The sequence below is a fragment of the Phascolarctos cinereus genome, unplaced genomic scaffold (assembly GCF_003287225.1).
Source record: "Phascolarctos cinereus isolate Bilbo 61053 unplaced genomic scaffold, phaCin_HiC Scaffold_2;HRSCAF=192, whole genome shotgun sequence".
NCBI classification, from domain to species: Eukaryota; Metazoa; Chordata; class Mammalia; order Diprotodontia; family Phascolarctidae; genus Phascolarctos; species Phascolarctos cinereus.
Genome location: NW_027555625.1, coordinates 130,743,891 through 130,764,709, shown reverse-complemented (window position 1 = coordinate 130,764,709; position 20,819 = coordinate 130,743,891). Strand labels below are relative to the sequence as shown.

Below are 20,819 nucleotides of genomic sequence, written 5' to 3'. Positions count from 1 at the left end.
TTGGAAAGCAAATGTACCTTTTCTTCAGCTAAATAGTTGGAAGCACAGGTTAAGTGACTTGCCCAAAGCTATACAGCAAGTCAGTAAAGAACTCAAGAGTCTTAGTCCTTTCTTTTCACTAGTAAAAAAAAAATCCCTTTGAAATTTTAACATGTTAGTTGTCCTCAAAATTTAGTTCTCAAATAGTTAGTTTCAACTTCACCCTTCCTCTTGCCTACCCTTCGTCTCTCTCGTCTGGTCAGCACCTGTCCATGTAATAGTCTCCATACCATCCTGGCAGCAACTTTGGTGTCGATCCAAAGCAAGTAAAATCCATTGTAATAATGTTTAAGTTCATCCACAATTTTTTGTCTCAAAGATTGCTTAACTTCCTCAGTCTTAATCCCTGTTTCTTTTGGGGTTTGGGGGCTTGCTGTTACTGATTTTTCCATAGTTTGTTTAGGTTTATCTGGGAAATCTTGAAGCCAGCATGTGGATATATGTAGTTTTCGTATTGCCTTAGTTTGTAAATAAGGTAGTTTGCTGCTTGATTGAATAGGATACAAGAATTTTTTGCTCCCATAGTTCTTCACATAGGTTTGATTTAAATGGGAGTCTGCCAGTTGAAGAAATGAAACTGATGGGGAATATCGAGGGTAGGTAGGGTGGACAAAAAGGTGAGGACCTCTAGAAAAAAAGGAACACTGCTGAGTTAAGCATATACTTTTACAAATTTAACAATTTTTTAAAGCTTGTATATTCTTTAGGCACAGTTTATTTTTCCACTTAAAATGAAATCAAGACTTTTAACCCCATAATTTCAGAATAAACAACATAAAATAACTGGTTATTATTCTAATTTGTGGCAGCATATTTTCATGCTAAATTAAACAATCCATCAGCAATGTGAATAAGAAATCAAATTTAACTTGAGTAAGAGAAACTGCTGATTGGGGAAAAAAATCTTCACATCAAATATTTCTGATAAGGGCCTGACTTTCAAAATATTATAGGGGATTTATACAAATATATAAGGATCATATAATTGTAGCTGGAAGGACCCATAGAAGTCATCTAGTTGAATCCCCTTACTTTATAGAAGAGGAAACTAGAGCCCAAAGAGATTATATGACTTGCCCAAAGTCACCTAGATAGTAAGTGATAGTACTGGGATTCAAACCCAGTTCCTTTGACTTCAAATCCAGCCCTCTTCCCTCGGCACCATGCTGAATAAAACTGAGATTCATCCCCAAATAAAAGGTCTTAAGTGACCAAGAGATATGAACAGTTTTCAAAAGAAATATAAATGATCAACAACTATGTGAAAACATGCTCCACACTAATAATAAGAAAAACGCACACTAAAATAACTCTAAGGCTTTAACCTCATGCCCATCAAATTGGCAAAGATTATAAAAGACAGAAGACCCAGAAGAAGACAAACACACAAACACACTACTAATGAACTATGAATATAGATCCAACCATTCTGGAAAACAATTTGGAACTATACCAGATAAAAGACTAAATTGTCTATACCTTTCGACCTACCATACTACTACTATGCACATACCCTAAGGAAGACAAAGACAATGGGAAAGGTACCATATATATAAAAATATTTATGGCAATACTTTATATGGTAGTAAAAAATGAGAAACAAATTGAGTGCTAATCAACTGAAGACTACATGAACAAATTATGGCATATGAATGGAATATTACTGAGCTGTAAGAAACAACACACATGAGAAATTCAGAGAAAGAGGAAGATTTGTATGATGATACAGAACAAAATAAGCAGAATCAAGATAACAATACATACTATGATCACAAAAATGTCAAGGATAACACTAAAGGACAAAAGAACTCATCATCAACCCAATGACCAACCTTGACTGCAAAAAAATGATAATAATATATACCTCCAACCTCTTAGTAAACAGGTGATGGACTACAAATGCATAATAAGGCATATTCGGTCAAGTATGGTCAGAGTATTCATTTTGCTTAACTATATTTCTTGGTTATAAGGGAGGTTTCTTTAAGGAAAATATTAAGAAATGACAACAATGTAGAAAAACAGAACTTTAAAAAAAAGATGTTAATGTATAAGTCCATTTCTAGGAATAAATTGCTATCATAGCAATTAAAAGCTCTGAAGATGACTGGTATTAATAGTAATATATTTTCCAACAGGAACCACATTCAAAAAGTTTTGCCATCTTATGACCCCACCAAAAAACAGGTAAAATTATAGTGTTGGTAGCTACTTTTCTAGTAATATAAACATTGTTTTAATGAAACACCTTGGTTTCTCTCTAGTGATTAACCAATCACACAAAAGCATTAATTACTTAGTATCACGCCAGGAACTTCCTCAAGTAATAAGCACCTACAGAATGCCCTTTACTTTAAGGTTCCTGGAGAGCTTTATGAACATGAATCAGAATAAGCCAAGACAGATGGTACATTCCAGCAATATATAACATCCCACATCTCAAGTTAGACTAATATATGTGGTTGCTTAAAAATAAAAATGAAACCAGTACCAGCAAAGAAACTTCTCATGTGATAGCCCATCTTTGCTGCTATTCTTTTTATAAGTACAAAATACTGAGAGGCAGCTCAGTTTAGTGCAAAGATTTCTATAGAGTAAGTGATTGGGTTTGAATTCTGGCTCTGACACTTGTTGGATGACTATGAGCAAGTCACTTAACCTTGCTGATACCCAACTTCCTCAACTGCAAAATAAGGATTGTTACGAAGAAAAAGATTGGTAAACCTTAAAGTGCCATAGAAATATGAAATGTTATAACTGGCCAATTCCCAGTAACCTAAAAATACCATGTAGCATTTGCTGTGTAACCACAAACATTAATTACAATTATATCACTGTAAGATCATTTACAACTATAGCACACCTATAATACATAAATCTTCATATAATATATAACAGAATGGTTAAAGCTTGAAAGGAGTTTACTGACCATCTAATCAAATTCTCTTGATTAGATATTTTTGAGCACTCATTTCAAAGGAATTAGAAAGCTTCATTTGAGTGATTTCAAGTAAATATGTGTCAATTTTCTAAAACATGAAAATATTGGGAAAATCCTACGAAATGGGGAAAAGCACTAACTACTGGGGTCTAGTCCTGGCTTTGCCACTAACTTACTATTTAACCTTGGACAGAATGCTTCATCTCAGAGCATAAGTATGTAAAATGGAACTCAAAGATCCCCAAATTTACACCCCACTCTTAAATTCCATAAAATATTTCCTCTAGAAAATAAGAAGTATGTCAATAGGGAGTAAAAATTTCCAGGTCTTACCTTGTTCTAGCAATAGCAAAGAGCACATTTCGGCCATAAAAAGCCATATTTATATTGGTTTCAACTGGTCAACAAAGGGACCTAGATAAAAGGAGTAGGATATGGTTTAGTATTTAAGAAGTCAACAATTACAAATTGATATTTAAATTAGCAACTATTGCAAAGCTAAAACTGTTTGCATATTCTTTTCAATGTTCCTATCATAAGTACACTTGTCTCTGGCCTTGACAGGGCTGTTTTTTGAGATACTAACAAAGCCTGGAGAAGGCAATTTTAGTGCAGCTGGAAAAGCACCAGGTTTATAGATTCACAAATCTAAGTTTAAGTCCCTGTTCTGCTACTATCTGTGTAACCTTAGAAAAGCCACTTAACCTCTAATGCTGTTTTCTCATCTGCAAAATCAGTTGATAGGATTGATAAACCTTAAATAAAAGGCTATATATATGTCAACTTTTATTACTTGAGACAATCATGATGATCTAGTGACCAACAATGTTTTGATTCCTTGTTAGTGGGCCTCCTGTATTAACTTGCTTGCTCAATTACCAAATTTCCCAAGTAGCTGAACAATGCACAGGTTTCCTGGTTGGCCATAAATATATACATAGAGTAAAATTCCCTGGATGTCAATTAAATTTAATAAATATTTATTAAATGCCTACTATGTGCACTGCGCTAAGCGCTGAATTTGTCATTTCAACCTTCTGCTCTGTAAATTACCCTTCCCCAATCATAGAAAATCAAAAGTGGCATTCTTTTTATTTATGCAGTATTAAAGATCTACACAGCTCTTTCCGGTACCTCAAAATAAAAAAGCCTAGTCTCCAATCCGGTGATTAGGCAGTTAAGGGAAACCAAGCCACAGTTTGTTGCATTTTAATTAATACAGCAGTTTTAATTAAGAATGCCTTGGACTACTGATTTTTTTTTTAACACCGGACTATCCCTGTATACACTCCCAGCAAGACCAGGGCTAGGAGTGCAGCCAGAGAATGAAATGTATCCCCTTTAAGAGCCACTTCTGGCTAGCATCCTTTCAACCCACGACTGGCAGCTTTCCACAGAGGTTCATTCAAATGCTCCTCTAAGATCAGAGTGAGCAAGGAGACATGAGGTCAGGAAGGTGATAACCCTCCGCTGGCAGAGGTGTGTGTGTTGCGGGGGAGGGCAAGTCACTTCCAAGGTTCTGGGGTCAATTAAGCTGCACAGGTGGTGGCAAGTCGTGCCCTGCATGTGAGGGAGGTAGGGAGGAGAAGGGAGTTGGGCTAGCTCAGGGGTGGGAACCTGAGGCCTCGAGGCCACTTGTGGCGCTCTGGGTCCTCAGGTGCGGCCATTTGACTGAATCTAAACTTCACAGAGCAAATTTGTTTGGGATTTGTTCTGTGGTTTGGATTAAGTCAAAGGCCTCGAGGCCGCAGGTTCCCCACCCCAGGGCTAGCTATTGCGGTTCCCCACTACGAGATGTGCAGCTATGGGGAGGGGAGCAGGAAGAGGATGGGGCACTTCATCCATCTTGCAGTTTAATCCGAGTGCTAGGTGGATTACCTCCGGTTGTGGCAGCCTCATGACTCTGGTGCAATGGATGTCCACAGCCCGTCAGAGGTGGGTGGGCGTGGTTCTGTGCGTGGGGTGGGCTCTGGGTTTTGCCGGGAGGGAAAGGACGAAGGCAGGGACCCACAGGCGTGGAGGGGTCGGGAGGCGTGTAAAATGGAGGTTTGAATTCACGGCTCAGAGGAGAGCGAGCGCAGCTGGCTGCAGGGCCGGAGTCAGAAGAGTCAGGCGAAGGCGAAGAGAGCTGGGCGCTAGCTTCGGGAAGAAAGGCGGGCGGGAGGGCGGGCCAAGGCCAGCCTCGGCGGAACCGCTCCGATCCCCTCACAGGCACAAACCCGCGGCCTTCCCCGCCCCGACCTCTTCCGCCCGGCCCTTCCGAACGGCTGCCTCACTCCGCCCACTGCCTTCCCAGCCCTCCCCGCGCTAGAGGGGCCTGAGGCCAGAGGCTACGCAACGATGCTTCGCCCGGACCGTCCCGCCTCCTCCGCCATCTGTATGGTTCTATCTCCACCTCTTCCCGAGGCCGTTGTGATGACTGACAGCTTCACGGACCAATGAGCACGCAGAGCCTCTAGCGGGTTAGGCCCCTAGCTCAGCTCATGTAGACGCCCAGGAGAGGAGTCTGGCCTAGTTCCCGCCCAGTGAATGATTTCCGGGACTGGACAGCTGAGGGGAGGTGCAGAGGGAGGGAGAGGAAGAGGGAGGTGTCAGGTGCATCAGGCTGTGAAGGCTTCAGGGTACTGCCAGTCTCCAGCCCTATCCAGTGGGAACGCTGGATGAATCCTGCCCCTCGCCGTACTGCTAGCGTAACTTACGCAAGTCGCCTTGGCAACCACCGTGGCGTCGGGCATGACATCACTTTTGTAAGTCTCATTCTTGGCTATTCAGACACATGAGGAAAAGTTCTTGTGTCCCCTTTCCAGGCTTCAGGCCTGTTCTTTAGAGAGGGCTTAATTCGAACCTTGAGTGCCTCTAAAAAAAGGTGTTTTGCAAGACTTTTGTGATAGTCCATGAAGCATCCACGTGCTCCCAGACAATTGCTTATTTATATCTGTACTCACTTCCATCCCTTGATAATCTTTAGACTCTAGGTGAGGGGTGGGGAACCTGCTCTAGATGCTATGGTCATTTCGACGAGGCACTGTCCACCCTTGAATCCTTTAGCCCCGCTTTCCCCCGATGTTTACAATCTACTGATCCTCAACCCAGTGTTGCTAGAGGTAATCATGAAATAGTGTTGATTAAATCCACCACAAATTCATGCTGACTGCAACTGAGCCTACAACCAGCGTCCTCACAAAGTTAACTGTCTCCTCCATTTATGCCCTTGATCGGGTCCATTGACTGATTCATTTATTCAATGGTCATTCATTAAGCACTGTGCTAAGCCTCAGATATACAAAGACAGAAAAGAATCACTCACTAAAGTCTTATTAATCAAAGAGAGCAGGTAGCATATATGCACTTTCTGCTGGGAGCCAGAAGACCAGGGTTTTAACTTACTTCTTAATGAGCCTCAATTTCTTCATTTGTAAAGTGGAAATGAAAACATCTATCCTGCCTCCTTTACAAAGTTTTTTTGTGAGGATATCATAAGATTTCATGGAGAAAATTCCACAAAATAACTTAAACAGCTGAAAAGTACCCCACAATGTTAGGCAATCATCATCATCATCATCACTACTACCATTTATGTAAACGATTTACATATATTATCTCACTTTACTCTCACAGCAACTCTGGAAGGTAGGTGATATTTTTATCTTTATTTTACAGGTGAAGAAACAAAGGCCCAGAGAGGTTAAATGATTTGCCTTGGGACACACAGATAGTGTTTGAATTCAGTACTTTCTGACTTAAGGCCTAGAGCTTTATATACTGTGCCACCTAGCTTTTATTAGCTTGATAATTACTGCAAGACACAACATTTTATTTAAATTATTTTTTACAGATATTGGGTTCTATTGAATATTTATTTTGAGCCTTGGCACTGAAATATCAACATTGACTGAATCAACAATACTTCACTCAGCACTCAGGTTTCTTTGTGCCTATAACAACCTGAATAGATAAATACCATTCCTACTTTCCAATCCCCTACTAACTTATAATTATGCAAACCAAATAGAATCATAAGATCTTGAAGCTGAAAGGAATTTCAGGACACGTCAAGAAATTTTCAGTACTTCCCAAATATACAAATTTCAGGATACAATATAAAAAGCACTTATATAAATCGTAGCCCTGAAGATGGTGTAATGGTAGCTTACCATTGTGTGGTACCTTTTAGTTATTCAAGTTATTGCATGGAATTCTCTTCATCTAACCTTAGCTTGAAGACCTCCAATAGTCCATTTCATTTGTCATACCTTTCATTAGTAGAAAATTATTTCTTATATCAAGTTGAATTATGTTTCTCTGCCATTTCCCTTCATTTCTTCTAGTTCTGCCTTCTAGAACCAAGTAAAACAAGTCTTAGGTTTTCTTTTTTCCAACTAAGCAACTCAAGTTCTCTCACCCAATTCTTGTATAGCATGGCTTCAAGTTCTAATACCATCCTAACTGCCTTCATCTAGACATGCTCCAGCTAGTCCACATACAGCCAAAAACAGAACATAATACTCCAGATATGGCCTGACCAAGCCAGAATACAATAACAGAGATATTTCCTTCCTTGTTCTGGATTAAATGTTCCCATTAATGCATCTTAAAAGTACCTTAGCATTTTTTGACTGTCACATCACACTGTTGACTCATACCGAGTTTGCAATTCACTATAAGGAGTTGGATTTGGGGATGGGAGGAGTTCATCTCCTTAAGGATTTTGCTTCATTCATAATAGTAGCTTGTAACTAGCATTTATATAATGCTTTAAAGTTTACAAATTTTGTGTGACTCCATCCTCACAACAAACATGAGAGGGAGATGCTATTATTATCCCCATTTGACAGTAGCAGAAACTGAGGCAAACAAGTTAGGTGATTTGCCCAGAGTCATGCAGCTAGTAAATGTCTAAGGCTAGATTTGAACTCAGGTCTTTCTGACTCCAGGTCCAATATTCTATCCACTGTACTACCTAGCTGCTCTATTCATCATTCTGTCTCTTTCATTTTAAGTTTCTCTCTGTCTACTCTCTCATTCTCTCTTGTCTACAGACATGATCAAAACTCTCCAATCTTAAGAAAACCTGCACTTGACCTTTCCCTCCCCAGAAGATTTTTCCTATTTGTTTCCTTCTTTTCTTGGCTAAAATTCTGCCAGGGTTGGGGAACCTGCAGCCTAGAGGCCACATGTGGCCCCCAGGTCCTTGAGTGTGGCCTTTTGACTGAGTCCAAATCCTTGTATTAAGAGGATTTGTTCTGTGAAGTTTGGATTCAGTCAAAGGGCCACACTTGAGGACTTAGAGGGCCACAGGTGGCCTCAATGCAGCAGGTTCCCCACCCCTGTTCTAGACCTTCACTTTATTGCTACCCATTTATCTATACCTTGTATTCTGCCTTCTGTCTCCATTAGTCTATTGAAACTGCTCTTTCAGAGGTTACCAACTATCTAGACTACTAACTCTGATGTTTTTTCTTAGTCATCGTCTTTGACATTTGACCACTTATTCCTTTGCTTCTATGACACTACTTTTTCATCATTCTCAGCATTTAGCACAATGCCTGCCTGGCACATATAGGTACTTAATAAACACTTGCTGACTGACTGATTGATTCTCTTCCTACCAGTGTAACCACACCTATGACTCTGAATCTCAGCTGCCAAAAATCAAACTTCATTAGCCCTAGCTGTCCCATCTATCATCTTCATTTACCTCAGTCTTACCCCACCCCCACATCCCACTCCAGATCCTCCTACTTCTTCCATTGTGCCCTCTGGAAAGCCTTCCTAATTAACAAATTTCCTGTCACCATATATTACTTCCTTTCTTGCATCTTCCATCTTTAGGCACTCATTGAGGCCTGGCTCACACTTAATAACATTGCAACTCTGACTACCATTTCCAGTAATAGTTGTATGTACAATATTATGTAATACACAATTATGTAAACACAATAAGTTTTATTGTGTTTAGGTAAAAGGAAGACAGTATTGATGATGAGGTCATGAGATGCACAAGTCTTCAGTAGTAAGTGACTACTGCTGTTGTTTCCAATTCCAGTCCTCCCAAGGACTTCCTGCCATGTCTGGTAGTCTGAGCCTACTCTAGGATTAAAGTCAGAATTATAAGTTTATCCTTTTTGGGGACATTGATGAAAAGGGTCTCTAGGTCTTCCTAATTTTTCTTTGACCTCATCAGGGTTTGTTATGGTGGGAGCATTTTCCTATAAGTGGCAATCACATTGTCATGAGCCTGTCATTTACTCCTTTTGGTAGGCATATAAGTTTGTTGACTAGATTAGTTTTGATTGCAAAACCTACACCAGCTTCACTGTGACCACTCTGGCCTTCATTTGCCAGCTTTGTTTCACTCAAGGCTGCTATTTGGTTGTGATACCTACTGAGTTCTCTTGCAGTAAGAGGTGTTGGTCTTTCAGGTCTATTGGATTTTGTGTTTATAAGTGTGCACACATTCTATGTATCAATGGTGAGTAGAATCATCTTTGCAGAAGTTTTTGTACATTTTTTGTTTCATCCACAGGGTAGGATCCCACCTGCTGCAGTAATCAGGCCAGGGTTGGTAAGCAGACAATATTTAGGGTATCTTTTCTTGCCCCTTCTTCACACCAGAAGGTGAGCAGTGTGATCTTTAAAAGGCTGCTTAGACACCCAGGGGGCTGCTGAATCCCACTGCTGCTTCCAGTGAGAAGACAGCCCTAGGGCCTGGGCCACCTATATGCAGGGTTGTGACTACAGCTCCCAGCGTAACCGCACCTGCTGCTTTATTACTTGCCTGTTGCCACAGGACTTTGAGAGAGGTAAAAATGGTAAAATGGTACGGGTGATATCTTTTGATTTGTGCATAAATTGGATTTAAGTGAGGCAGAGTTGCACGAAGTCATTGGCCTCACTCTGTCTTCCAGAGTGATCACAGTCCAGTGGTAGGACAAAGTCAAGAGGACTGGTGATAGCTCTAGATGCAGTGGATAACCTAGGCGTCTTTGATGTCAAACCAAGCTCTAAGAGCTCCACAGCACCTGCTTCAGCTACCTTCATGGCTGTCGAGACAAATTGTTCTCATCCACCCATTCTGCCAGGGGAAATCTTCACATGTTTGAGGTAGACATACCACACCCCTAACTCACCGATGGGTTTGAGACCCTTTGGTTACTCTTAATCTGGTTTAGCCCATCTGCCAAAATGGTTTACCAGTGTGTGGCCACTGTTCATGCTATGGCTTCTTGGAGCCACAGGTGAGAGTTAGATGGATCAGGTGGACACCAGAGGTGGAAAGCAACCCTCACATCAGAGGTAGTAGTCTTCCCTGAGCACATCCCCCCCAACAGATAGATACAGAGATAGATATAGATATAGATATATCTTTCTCTATAATATTTCATGTATATCTCCTTTTCTCCATTCACACAACCACCACTGCCTCTTCCCCCCTCTAATCCATCCTCCACTTAGCTGCCAAAGTGATTTTCCTTAAGCATAAATTGACTATGTTACCCCTTTACTCAATAAACTCTAATGCTACCCAAGGCATCTAGGACCAAACATAAATTCTACTCTTTGTCATTTGAAGTTCTTTGGCCCTTTCCTATCATTCTATACTTGCAGTTCCTCACACATGGTGTTCCATCTCCCATCCCTATGCTCTTGCTGTCTGTCTCACGTGCCTGGAATGTTTTCCCTCTTCACCTCCAATTCTTACCTCTTCTTATGCAGACTGGTGGACCCCTACTCCCTAGGGTTTGCCATACCAGTGTCAGATATTATATAGAAACCAAGTTGCCTTTGGCCTTATTGCAGCTCAGTACACCTAAATTCAAGTGATCCACCAGCTTCAGCTTCTCCCATAGCGGGGATGACAGGTATATAATATGCCACCATACAAAGCGCATCTACTGATAGATAGAGAGATAGATAGATAGATAGATAGATAGATAGATAGATAGATAGATAGATATGTTCTTTCCCCAATTATAAAGTAGACTCCTTGAGGGCAAGGACAGTTTTACTTTTTATGTAAATATATGTGATTGGAATATGTAACTATAAAGATGTAGCTAGCTCACAGGTGTCATGGATAGATATCCAGGGTCTGGCCCACCCCTTTTCAAGAAAGAATGCAATTTCTACCTTTACGGGGAGCAGAAGGTGGTCCATGGCTGGCAGATTGCACCTTCTTTCTTCTATTTCCAAGAGGTGTATTAGAATTACATCTATATACTACACTTCAAATATTGGTAGTCTAAGGTGTATAATACTTTGAGGTCCAGAATACTTTCCTTGATTTCTCTAAGGAAATGTAACACTCAGTTTACATTCTGCAGCTTATCTCCCTCCCACCAAATACTGGTTACATAAAAAAAAATCACAAATAATATGACTAACCACATTTATCCAAGCAAACAGTAAATAGATGTAGGAAAGTTAAATAGAATAGACCAAATAATATACAAAAGTAAACAGCCCCTTTAGTTTGGTGCATGATAAAGTCTCAACTCAAACCAGGAGAGAGAATCACCAAACAGAAATTCTCTCTCTGCAATTTCTAGAGTTATAAGCACTGGAAGTCTAGGAATATGATTAAGAACCAGCTTCCTTTACATATCTGTAGCTCTGAGAGGTACTAATAGCCATTCAAAAGTTCATACTGGTCTCTTGTGACCATCTCTTTTCAAGTACTTTTCTGAAGTCTTCCCCAGCAGTCCAAAGAAATCCCTTCTCTATTCATGTACAATGTTTTGGCTCACACAATGTTTTGAATCAGTATTTTTACAGCCAATCAGGATTTACATGCCTTTACATATATGCAATATAGCATATATGTAGCCTGTCCCTCAGAAAATCCACCCCAGGCTTGGGAAGGAAGAAGTTTATATTAGTCTACCCCATTTCTAACACAGCACCTTGGGCATAGGGAGAGTTAAATAAGTGTTTGTGGAATTGAATTGGTGAAAAAGCATTGAACTTGAGAGTACAAAAACTTGGTTTCAAGTTTGATCTCTGACACTAGACTTGGCCAAGTCATGCCACTTCTCTAAATTTCCATTTCTTCATCCATAAAAGGGGCTTAATAACACTTATAATACCAACCTCAAAGAGTGAGGAAAACACTTTGTCAGAAACACAAATGTGAACTAATGTTATTAGTAGTATGATTTGGGAACTCTAAAGATTCTTAATTGTCAAATCTGATGGTCTTAGTCCTCATTTTTCTTGACCTACCTGCTACATTGACACTGCTGTCCACTCTCTTCCTGAACACGTTCTCCTCTCAGATTTTTGTGACACTACTCTTGTAGTTCTCCTACCTGTCTGACCATTCCTTTTCAGTCTCTTTTGCTAGCTCATCAGCTACAGCATGTCCTCCTCAGTGTGAATGTTCCCTCCAAAGTTCTGTCCTAAGCTCTCCACTCTTTTCCCTTAACAACTTTCTCTTTTCAACTTTGTTAGCTCCGATTGATTTAATTATCAATTCTATGCAAATAACTCACAGAGATGCATGTCTAGCTCTAGTCTTGCCCCTGATATTCTGTCCCACTTTGACAACTGCTTGTTAGATATTTCAGTGTATGTCCTGGAGATATATCAAACTCAACTTCTCTAAATCAGAACTCCTTATCTTTCCTCATAAACTCTCTCCTCTTCCAAACTCCACTTATTCCTGTTGAAGGTACCACCATCCTGCCAATCTCCCAAGTGTGTATAACCTCAGCATTATCTTGGACCCCAACATATTCAGTCAGTTGCCAAATCTTGCCATTTGTACCTTCACATCTCTCACATCTGACCCTTTCTTTTACCTCACACAGCTACCATCTTAAGTTCAAGCCCTCATCACCTCTCACTTAGCTTATTGAAGCAGTCTCCTAGTTGGTCTCCTTGCCTCCTGCCTTTCCCCACTGTAGGACATCCTTCACTGTTAAGGTGATTTTCCTTAAGCATAGCTCTAACCAGGTGATTCCCCTACTCAGTCAACTGCAGGGGCTGTATTTTTTTGTATAAAATATAAATTCCACTGTTTAATTTTTAAAGCCCTTCACAACCTGTCTTCAAACTATTCCCAGCCTCATTGGACATCACCCCAGACACATACACATTTGGCATTACAGTCAACCAGGCCTTCTCTCTGTTTGTCACACATGCCACTCTCTACCTTTGCCTTAATCATTCCCCATGCTGGATTCATTTCCTTCTTACCTCTGCCTCAGTGTCCCTTCTGTTTTTTAAGAAACATGTCAAATATCAAGCCATTCCTGATTCCCCCCAATGTCTAGGGCTCTCCCTCCCAAATCACCTTGTATTTAATTGCTTTAATTTAATTGTACTTAATCATTTTACATTTCTGCTGTATATATTTATGTATCTATTTGTTATATCCTACCCCATTAGAATTTAAGCTCTTTGTAAGTAGGTATTTTTCATTCTTTATATTTGAACACCCAGTGCTTAGCACAGTGCCTGGAATATATTAGGCACTTAAATGCTTACTGATTGATTAACTGATTGATTAAACACTGAAAAACTCTTCACTAAAATAATTCATTAAAGTGGCCATGACAGACCTCCGAAGCCTATGGAGGTTCTGAAACACTAAATCCTGCAATATAACCCTGAGGTATCAGCAAGACAAGGTAAAAGAAATGCCAGTGTCATTGACACTTTAAGTCTTCTCCTACACCTTATCTGGCCCCACATTTCCCTTTCAAAGGAACATATTTCTTTTGATTCATAGCTCTTGCTCATCTGGGTCTTTATAAGAAAGAAACATGGCGGGTGCTAAAATTCATTCAGAAAAGCAAAACATTTGCCAATTAGATGGCCTATTAAGTAACTGGCCTTCTGATCTTGACCACTAGAGGTCCTTTCATTCATGCCCAATATGCCAGGCAAGGAGAATCAATTTACTAGGAGTTTCCAAAGTTGTATTTTCCTGAGTACCCTATGACCTTTCCCTGCCCCCTCCCTCAGCCAATTCTTGTTGTTGAGCTTGGAAAACAAAACAAAACACTAAGTCTCCCTCTCAGCCATGTTGGAAGTGCAGCAGCCACTCCTCACCAGATCCCATTACTGCTCTGCATGGGAGCTCTGTTTCCAGCCTGGGCTGGTTCATCCTTCCTTAGGCCACCTAGAGTACCTCCACTCCTGGGGTTTTTCATATTGTTGCTGGATTATTGCAGATACTTGATTGGCCTAGTTTACTGAAGCTCAGAGTTTTAAAGCTGAAGGTTATTGTGAGGATCAAAATGGGATAATGTTTGTAAAGCATTCAGCACAGTGCCTGTCAAATAGTATTGTTGTTGTTGTTTAGTCATGCCAGACTCTTTGTAACCCCATTTGGGGTTTTCTTGACAAAGATATTGGAGTGGTTTGCCATTTCCTTTTCCAGGTTATTTTACAAATGAGGAAACTGAGGCAAACAGGGAAGACTCATCCTCCTGATTCTAAGCCCAGTGTTCTATCCACTGCACCATCTAGCTGCCCCTTTCTCTTATTTATGGGACAGTACACCCCATTTTTTTTGAGAGATGTTTTGTGCTATTCTTACTATATTATCCTAGTAAATTTTATTTTCTTCAATCAGTAAAAATCCACCTTCTATCCCTTCTTCTTCCTCATCTGAGAAAGAAAATAAAATAAAACCCCTTTTTATAAACATGTATAGTCAAGGAAAAACATTTTTCTTCATTGACCATCTCTCTCTTCCTCTTCCTCTCCATAGATATATAGATATAAATACACATACACACATATATAATACACACACACACACACACATATATATATATATATATATATATATACATATATGAATATACATGTCTCATTCTGCCCTCTAAGTTCTTCACCTCTCTATCAGGAGGGAGGTAGTCCCTTTTCTCTTACTTTTTTAGTCTTTTTACTTGGTTTTACTATTTCTTGTTTTCTCATGAAGCCATTAACTTCTATTTGGTCCATTCTAATTTTCAGGGAGTTAATTGCCTGGGTAAGGTTTTGTACCTCTTATACTATGAGATTAATTCCTTTTCTAATTATTTCTTCGATAGGTCTCATTTCTTTTACAGTTTTCCTTCTAGTGTTCTAACTTCATTTATAAAAACATTTTTGACTCTTTAAAAAAAAAACTTTTGCTTCATCTCTTCCAGGAATTCTAGTTGAACTTGTCCCTGAGCTGTGTTTTTCTTTGAGACTTTGCTCATAGATGTTTTGGATTCATTCCCTTTTTCTAGTTTTGTGTCTTAAATGTTCCCACCATTGTCAGTATAATAGCTTTTTATGGTGAGAATATTTTCATGTTTGCTCATTCTTCTAACCTACTTCATGACTCTGGACTCCTGATTTTGTTAGGGCTGGGCTCTGCATGCTTCTGGAGGGACTGTCAGGGCTGCTCGTGCTGCTGCTTTCTTGGGATACATTGTGTTATTTCAGGATCTCTGGGATAGCTCAGCCTGGAGATCTGCAAGATTTCAGTGCTCCCAAAATGGCCTGATCTAGGACTGTCTGATTGTTATCTCACTGGTAAGAGCTCTACAAGTTTGTGACCTGGGTTTGGGTTGAACAATACACTGTGATTTTTCTCCACTTGGAGTTCCAGCTATACTTAGGCACTATCAGCCAACTAGAAAATTCTCCTGTCTCAGGGTGACAGAACTTAAACTTCCCTTTGTTCTAGGATTCCTGCCCTGGTTATTCCTTTGTAGGCTTCAAATTGGGCTGGAAACTGGCACTGAGAACCAGATCTGCTCCTGTGATCAGAGCCACACAGCAAATACTTGCTTCTGAACCTACTCTTTGCTCAGAACACAGCTCAGCTCAGGGCTCATGACCACTTCTCAGTCTGGAATGCCATCCCAGGCACAGGTGCCCTCATGAGTCTACCCTGGATCTGTAACCTTGATCCGGGTAGTGAGCAACAGAGCTGCCAGTTCGCACCTGTTCCAGCATCCTACTCAAGTTAGGCCCCTTTACTTTAGATCTGGGACTTCTTGTCCCTGTGAACAACCTCTTCTTGGGTTAGAATGCTCTACACAGTACATTCCTGGCTAGACTCTGTCCCCAGTATCTGTAGACCTCTATATCTCCCTATGTTGACCTAGGCTGGAAAAATATCTCAGTGATTTTCCTCCCAGCTTTCTTAATCATGATTCTGTCTGGTGAGGATTGTAAATTATTGCATTTAAAGCTCTTTAACCTTAAACATGATAAAAGCCTAAATAAAATTATCTCTGTGCTTCCTATTAATTTATAGGCAAAAGACTACCTCCACACAACCTCCATTCCCAAATTCCTGTTTTGCAACTCTCCTTCTAAGAAGCTGGGTTATACCTTTTATCTTCTTCTATCCTAAAAAAGTACTTTTATAGCAAATAAATTTGTGTATATGTATTTAGAGGAATTACCAGTTGAGAGACCATGTGTTGTATGCAGTACATAGAAAGCTGGCCCAGAAAGACCAGGGTTTAGGTCCTGCCTCTGACATACACTGGCTGTGTGACTCTGGCAAGTCATTTAATTTCTCAATGTTCTAGTCAACTCTCTAAAGACCACACATTGCAAAAACAGGTACAGATTTGTATTGGTAGAAGGAGTTCCTCTCTAGGAGCTTACGGTACTAAAGAAATTACACATTTAATCAACCTCCCTCTCCAGACTATCAGTTAGCATTTTCTTAGCCCCAATATTCTCTGTGGTACCAATGATTAAAGGTTAAAGACTATACATAATATTAATCATGCTGGAATAGTGCCAGGCATTCAAATCCAAAAGGACCACAAGCAATAAGCAGACCAAAAGCAACCACTAATCTGCCTTGAATCATAAGAATACTTTTTAAAGACCCTTAATCTTTGGTACAATAAAGCATATTGGAGTTCCAAAAATACTGATAAGAGAAACTTAGAGTCATTGATGGAATTTTTGTAATAGTAGTGATCACTCCTCATCTTAATTCTTACAGAAGTCTAAGGTTTAAAGGGGTTGAGCTCTTCTGAAGACCAGTGCTTTATAAATCTAAATACATCAACACTTCATTGATATGAATATATCCTTCACATGTCGATCTAAAGTCATCTGTTTTCTCACTAGGTGCAAGAATTAAGATTCTTATCTTTACCCCTACATAAATCCTTCCTAGGAAGATCTATCCAATGCAATGGAGACATTCTCCTAGGTGTTTGACTATTTCACAGATACTAAATATTACATTAATAACTTACTTTTGCTACATGAATAGACCACTTCTATTTCTGGACTTACATGTCCTTGATGATAACATCAAACAAATAATGAGTACTTCTCCTAAAGTAAGACAGTGACTGGGAGAAAACTTTTCAATTTAATTTGTTTGAGTGGTGTTCAGGTGTTCAATTGTAGCCCAGGAATTCTTGCAACAGCAGCAAAGATAGAGCAGTACATGTCCTCAAAGATGGTCAGCTTTGTTGTTCTCAACACTCAGAGGACACCAATACTACTAGTTTTCTTATGCACATGCAGTGCTTGTGGTCCTTTTGGACTACCTTTGGAGTTCAGATGCTTCAAGGCCCACTAATTGTGGTCAATGTGCAGGGTTTTATTGACTCATCACAAAGAGAAGAAAAATTTTTGTGCTATAATTTTCATAGAGTAGAGAGGGAAGAAGAGCATTTAAGGATGGGTAGTAGAACAGAAACTCTCACACAGCAACTGGTCTGACAGGGTCTGACAGAAAAAGCAGTAGAGGGCACTGACAGCTCAGGCACATTGAGAAACAAACTGGAAAGAAGCTACGTGATCTGCATGGAACTCTCTGAACTCTGAGCTCCCCAAGCAGTCCAGGATATAGTAGAGATGCTGACGTACTCCACATTACCCATAAGCCTCTGAGTCAATAGTTACAGCAGGAAGAGAGTCAGTAGAGGCCTAGATCCCTAGAAGAGATGTTTGTAGGCCTTCCTGAAAAGAGAAAGGAGGTGCAGTCTTTGCCATCTAACGATTACAGTCTGGAAAACCACTCCATTGCAAGGAGGGGGGTAGATGCAGAGGAAAGATTGTCCCTTCAGGGTCAAATCCCGAGTAAACACTAGCCAGATCACAAAAGCATTTTTGAGTTATGTTCTATGACAGGTGCTGGAGCGAAGACATAGTTCAAGAAGGCACTGGGATTCTGTTTAATCCCCCAAAGCTCTTAACTGTGCACGTTTGTAAGCTGACAGTCATCTTCAGTGCTACACTGAAAGAATGAGTCTACATTGATACAATGTTTTTCATCTCTCACCTGCTCAGTATTCGTTATTATCAAAGAATAGGTAATAGCTACAATGTGTCCTAAGGAAACACAACCTTTAAAAAGTCAGTCTTTGATCCTCTATGAGAAGCAGGAATGCTAAATAACCTTTTCCCTTCTACTTCTCTGAAACACTAACTCTGCATCTTTTTCATGTTGTTTTTATTTTCTGCTTCCTCTCTTACATCACTCCTCTCCCTTGCCTGTAGCCCTCACCTCACATCTTTATTTTCGGTCCCGTTTCCCGTTTATTCCCTCCCTTCCCAACCTCACACGCTTCTTTCTCTCTCCTTCCCACCCCCCCCCCACCCCATCCCTCTCTACTCGCCTCTTCCTCCTTTTTTTTCTCTCTTTCCTTCCCTCCCGCCCCATTATGAACTACACTTCCCAATAGGCATCGCACCCCTCGGCCAATGAACGCGTGAGGATTTGGCGGCGGTGGCGGCGTTGCCCGAGAGAAGTGGGGGGTGCTTTGTGCGCGGCGGCGGCGGCGGCGGCCGGAGCGAGCTAGCGAGCGAGCGAGCTAGCGACGACGACGACGGCGAAGGCGAAGAAGACGACCAGGACGGGGGGGCGTAGAAGAAGACCGCGGCGGAAGAGCGAGAAAGCGAGCGAGCAAGTCCCCGAGACCCTCTGCAGCCGCCGCCAGCCCCGCCGCTCGCCCCGGGCTCTTCTTCGGCAGCAGCGGCTGCGCAGCCACCCCACCCCCCCTTTTTCCTCCCCCTCCCTTCCCCCTCCCCTCCCGCAGCTCCTCTGCCCCTCCCCCACTCCCGTCCGGGCCGCGGCCCCACGGTTCGGGCCGCGATGGCAGCGGCACCCGGCGTGGAGGAAATTTAGGCCGGGGATTCATGCGGCCTGGCCTGGCTCCGACTCCTCCCCCCTCGGCCTCGGCTGTGCCCCGCGCTCCGGCCCCCCTCCGGGCCCCCGTGTCTCTCCTGTGATCGCACTGACACGGCCGGGGGGTTAGAATGGAACAGACTGAAGGTAAAGTGGCGCCGCGTGCGAGGCGGGGCGGGCACCCACCCACGCCCACACCTACCCGGGGCTGGCTGACCCCGAGTAGGGTTGGGGGGGCAGGGAAGGGAGAAAGGGAAAGAAACGGAGAGGAGAAGCCCGTGGGGAGGAGTGGATTGGCTTGGAGGCTGTTGGTGGGGGCTGGGAGCGGGAGGATGGAGAGAGGAGGTCGAGTGGGGCTGGGCTGGGCCAGGGGAGAAGAGGTGGGATGGGGGCGGGGAGAGGGAGGGGGCTGGGAGGAGGGGGGAGGAAAAAGAGAGGGGAGGGCAGGGAAATGGAGGGGCCCTTCGCGAGTAGTATTCGAGGTTGGGGAAGGGAAGAGGCGTCGGAGGGCTTACGTGGGAGGGAGGAAGGAATGGAAGTGGAGGGAAGGCTGGTTACGAGAAGGGATTGAGGGAGTGGGCATAAAGGGATGGGGAGTCTGGCATCTGGGGGGCGGGGGTAGAAGAGGTGGGGTGGAGGAGAGGGAAGGAAATTAAGTGAACGATGAGGAATTGATAAACCCTGAGCGTGGGAGGAAATGATGGGGTTTGGGGACTGATGAAGTGTTAGGAAGGGAAAGCCTTTTGTTCCTATTTTTGTGTATTCCCTGCCGTTTCTGTCAAGGCCAGAAAGGCTAATAGTTATAGATAGTGCTGTTTTCCTTTCTGGAGTGAGGTGGTATAGGTTTTATTGTGTGAGATGGGGGCTGTGTTTTTGCTTTCCACGTTTTAGCGGTGGGTGGGGGTAGAGGGTGGGTAGAAGCCAGGACATAATTTGATGGGTCTTGTGAGGGAAGTGAAGACTGTTCAGATTTAAAGGGGGTAGGGGCAGCCATGTTTGCTCCCAGACACTGCAGTGTAAATAAATTTCCCCCTCCCCCCAAATACCATTATTAATCTGGATGGTGCCAGTTGAGGTCATTAACCCCTATTCCCCTTCTGCATGTCAACTCTTTTCCTTGTCTCTTGGGTCTTTCAAAATAATCCATAACCAGCAAAGTAGGTGGTAATATTCTCCCTCTTGTGTGTTCTGCTTCTCTTCCCTTTGCTTTTTTCCCCTTTTCCTTTCATTTTAGGTTTCAAACAAGACATTGGAGTGGGGAGAACTGCTGCAAACATTAACCCTTTTTTGTAAATCTGAAAAGAAATGTAAGCATAGAATTTTAGTCAAAAGGTCTTTTTATAGTGACAATACAGATATACTCCCCTCAAAGATTATGAAGTTTTTAAGTGCTAACAATTGCATATGCTTTAGGAACGATAGAATTAGCCATGTTTTCTGCAATTCTTAAACAAGGAAATGGAGTGGGTTACTTTACTTGGTCTAAGGCTGTTGGAAAAGTACAAGTGGTGTGTTTAGCATAGGAAGACCTGTTTGTATGTTATCTATCCACTTAATTTTAAATCTAGGAAAATAGCAATATATGTGTTTCACATTGTGTTTTTGAAAGGTATTTTGCTGTTCGTAGGTTCAAGGTATGTTAAAGAAAGTACTCCTTTCACAAAAACCATTGCTCTTCCTCCTCTCTAGCCCCCACCCTTTCTACTTGCTTTTATGTAGATAACCCAGTGTAATCCCCAAATG

The 20,819-nt window shown here is 41.7% G+C and overlaps 2 protein-coding genes across 8 annotated transcripts in view; one reads left to right on the top strand and one right to left on the bottom strand.

Annotated features, from left to right (window-relative positions):
• LETM2 (leucine zipper and EF-hand containing transmembrane protein 2) overlaps positions 1-5,468 on the bottom strand; it is a 40,592-nt gene extending 35,124 nt beyond the window's left edge. For 5 of the 7 annotated variants that reach the window (XR_013484591.1, XR_013484590.1, XR_013484592.1 and 2 more), the window contains exon 1: positions 3,314-3,394. Coding sequence is in view for 1 of the 7 variants with exons in the window: in XM_078149586.1 (XP_078005712.1) it covers positions 165-666; positions 3,314-3,360 (549 nt within the window). In the remaining 6 variants the exon portion in view is untranslated. Of the gene's footprint in view, positions 1-27; positions 667-3,313; positions 3,397-4,858 lie in introns of those variants that run through there. The other 2 variants (XM_078149586.1, XR_013484589.1) reach the window with 2 other exon arrangements.
• Positions 5,469-5,567: 99 nt separating this feature from the next.
• NSD3 (nuclear receptor binding SET domain protein 3) overlaps positions 5,568-20,819 on the top strand; it is a 152,727-nt gene continuing 137,475 nt past the window's right edge. The window contains 1 exon segment of the mRNA XM_020985237.2: positions 5,568-5,727. The gene's annotated coding sequence lies outside the window, so the exon portion shown is untranslated.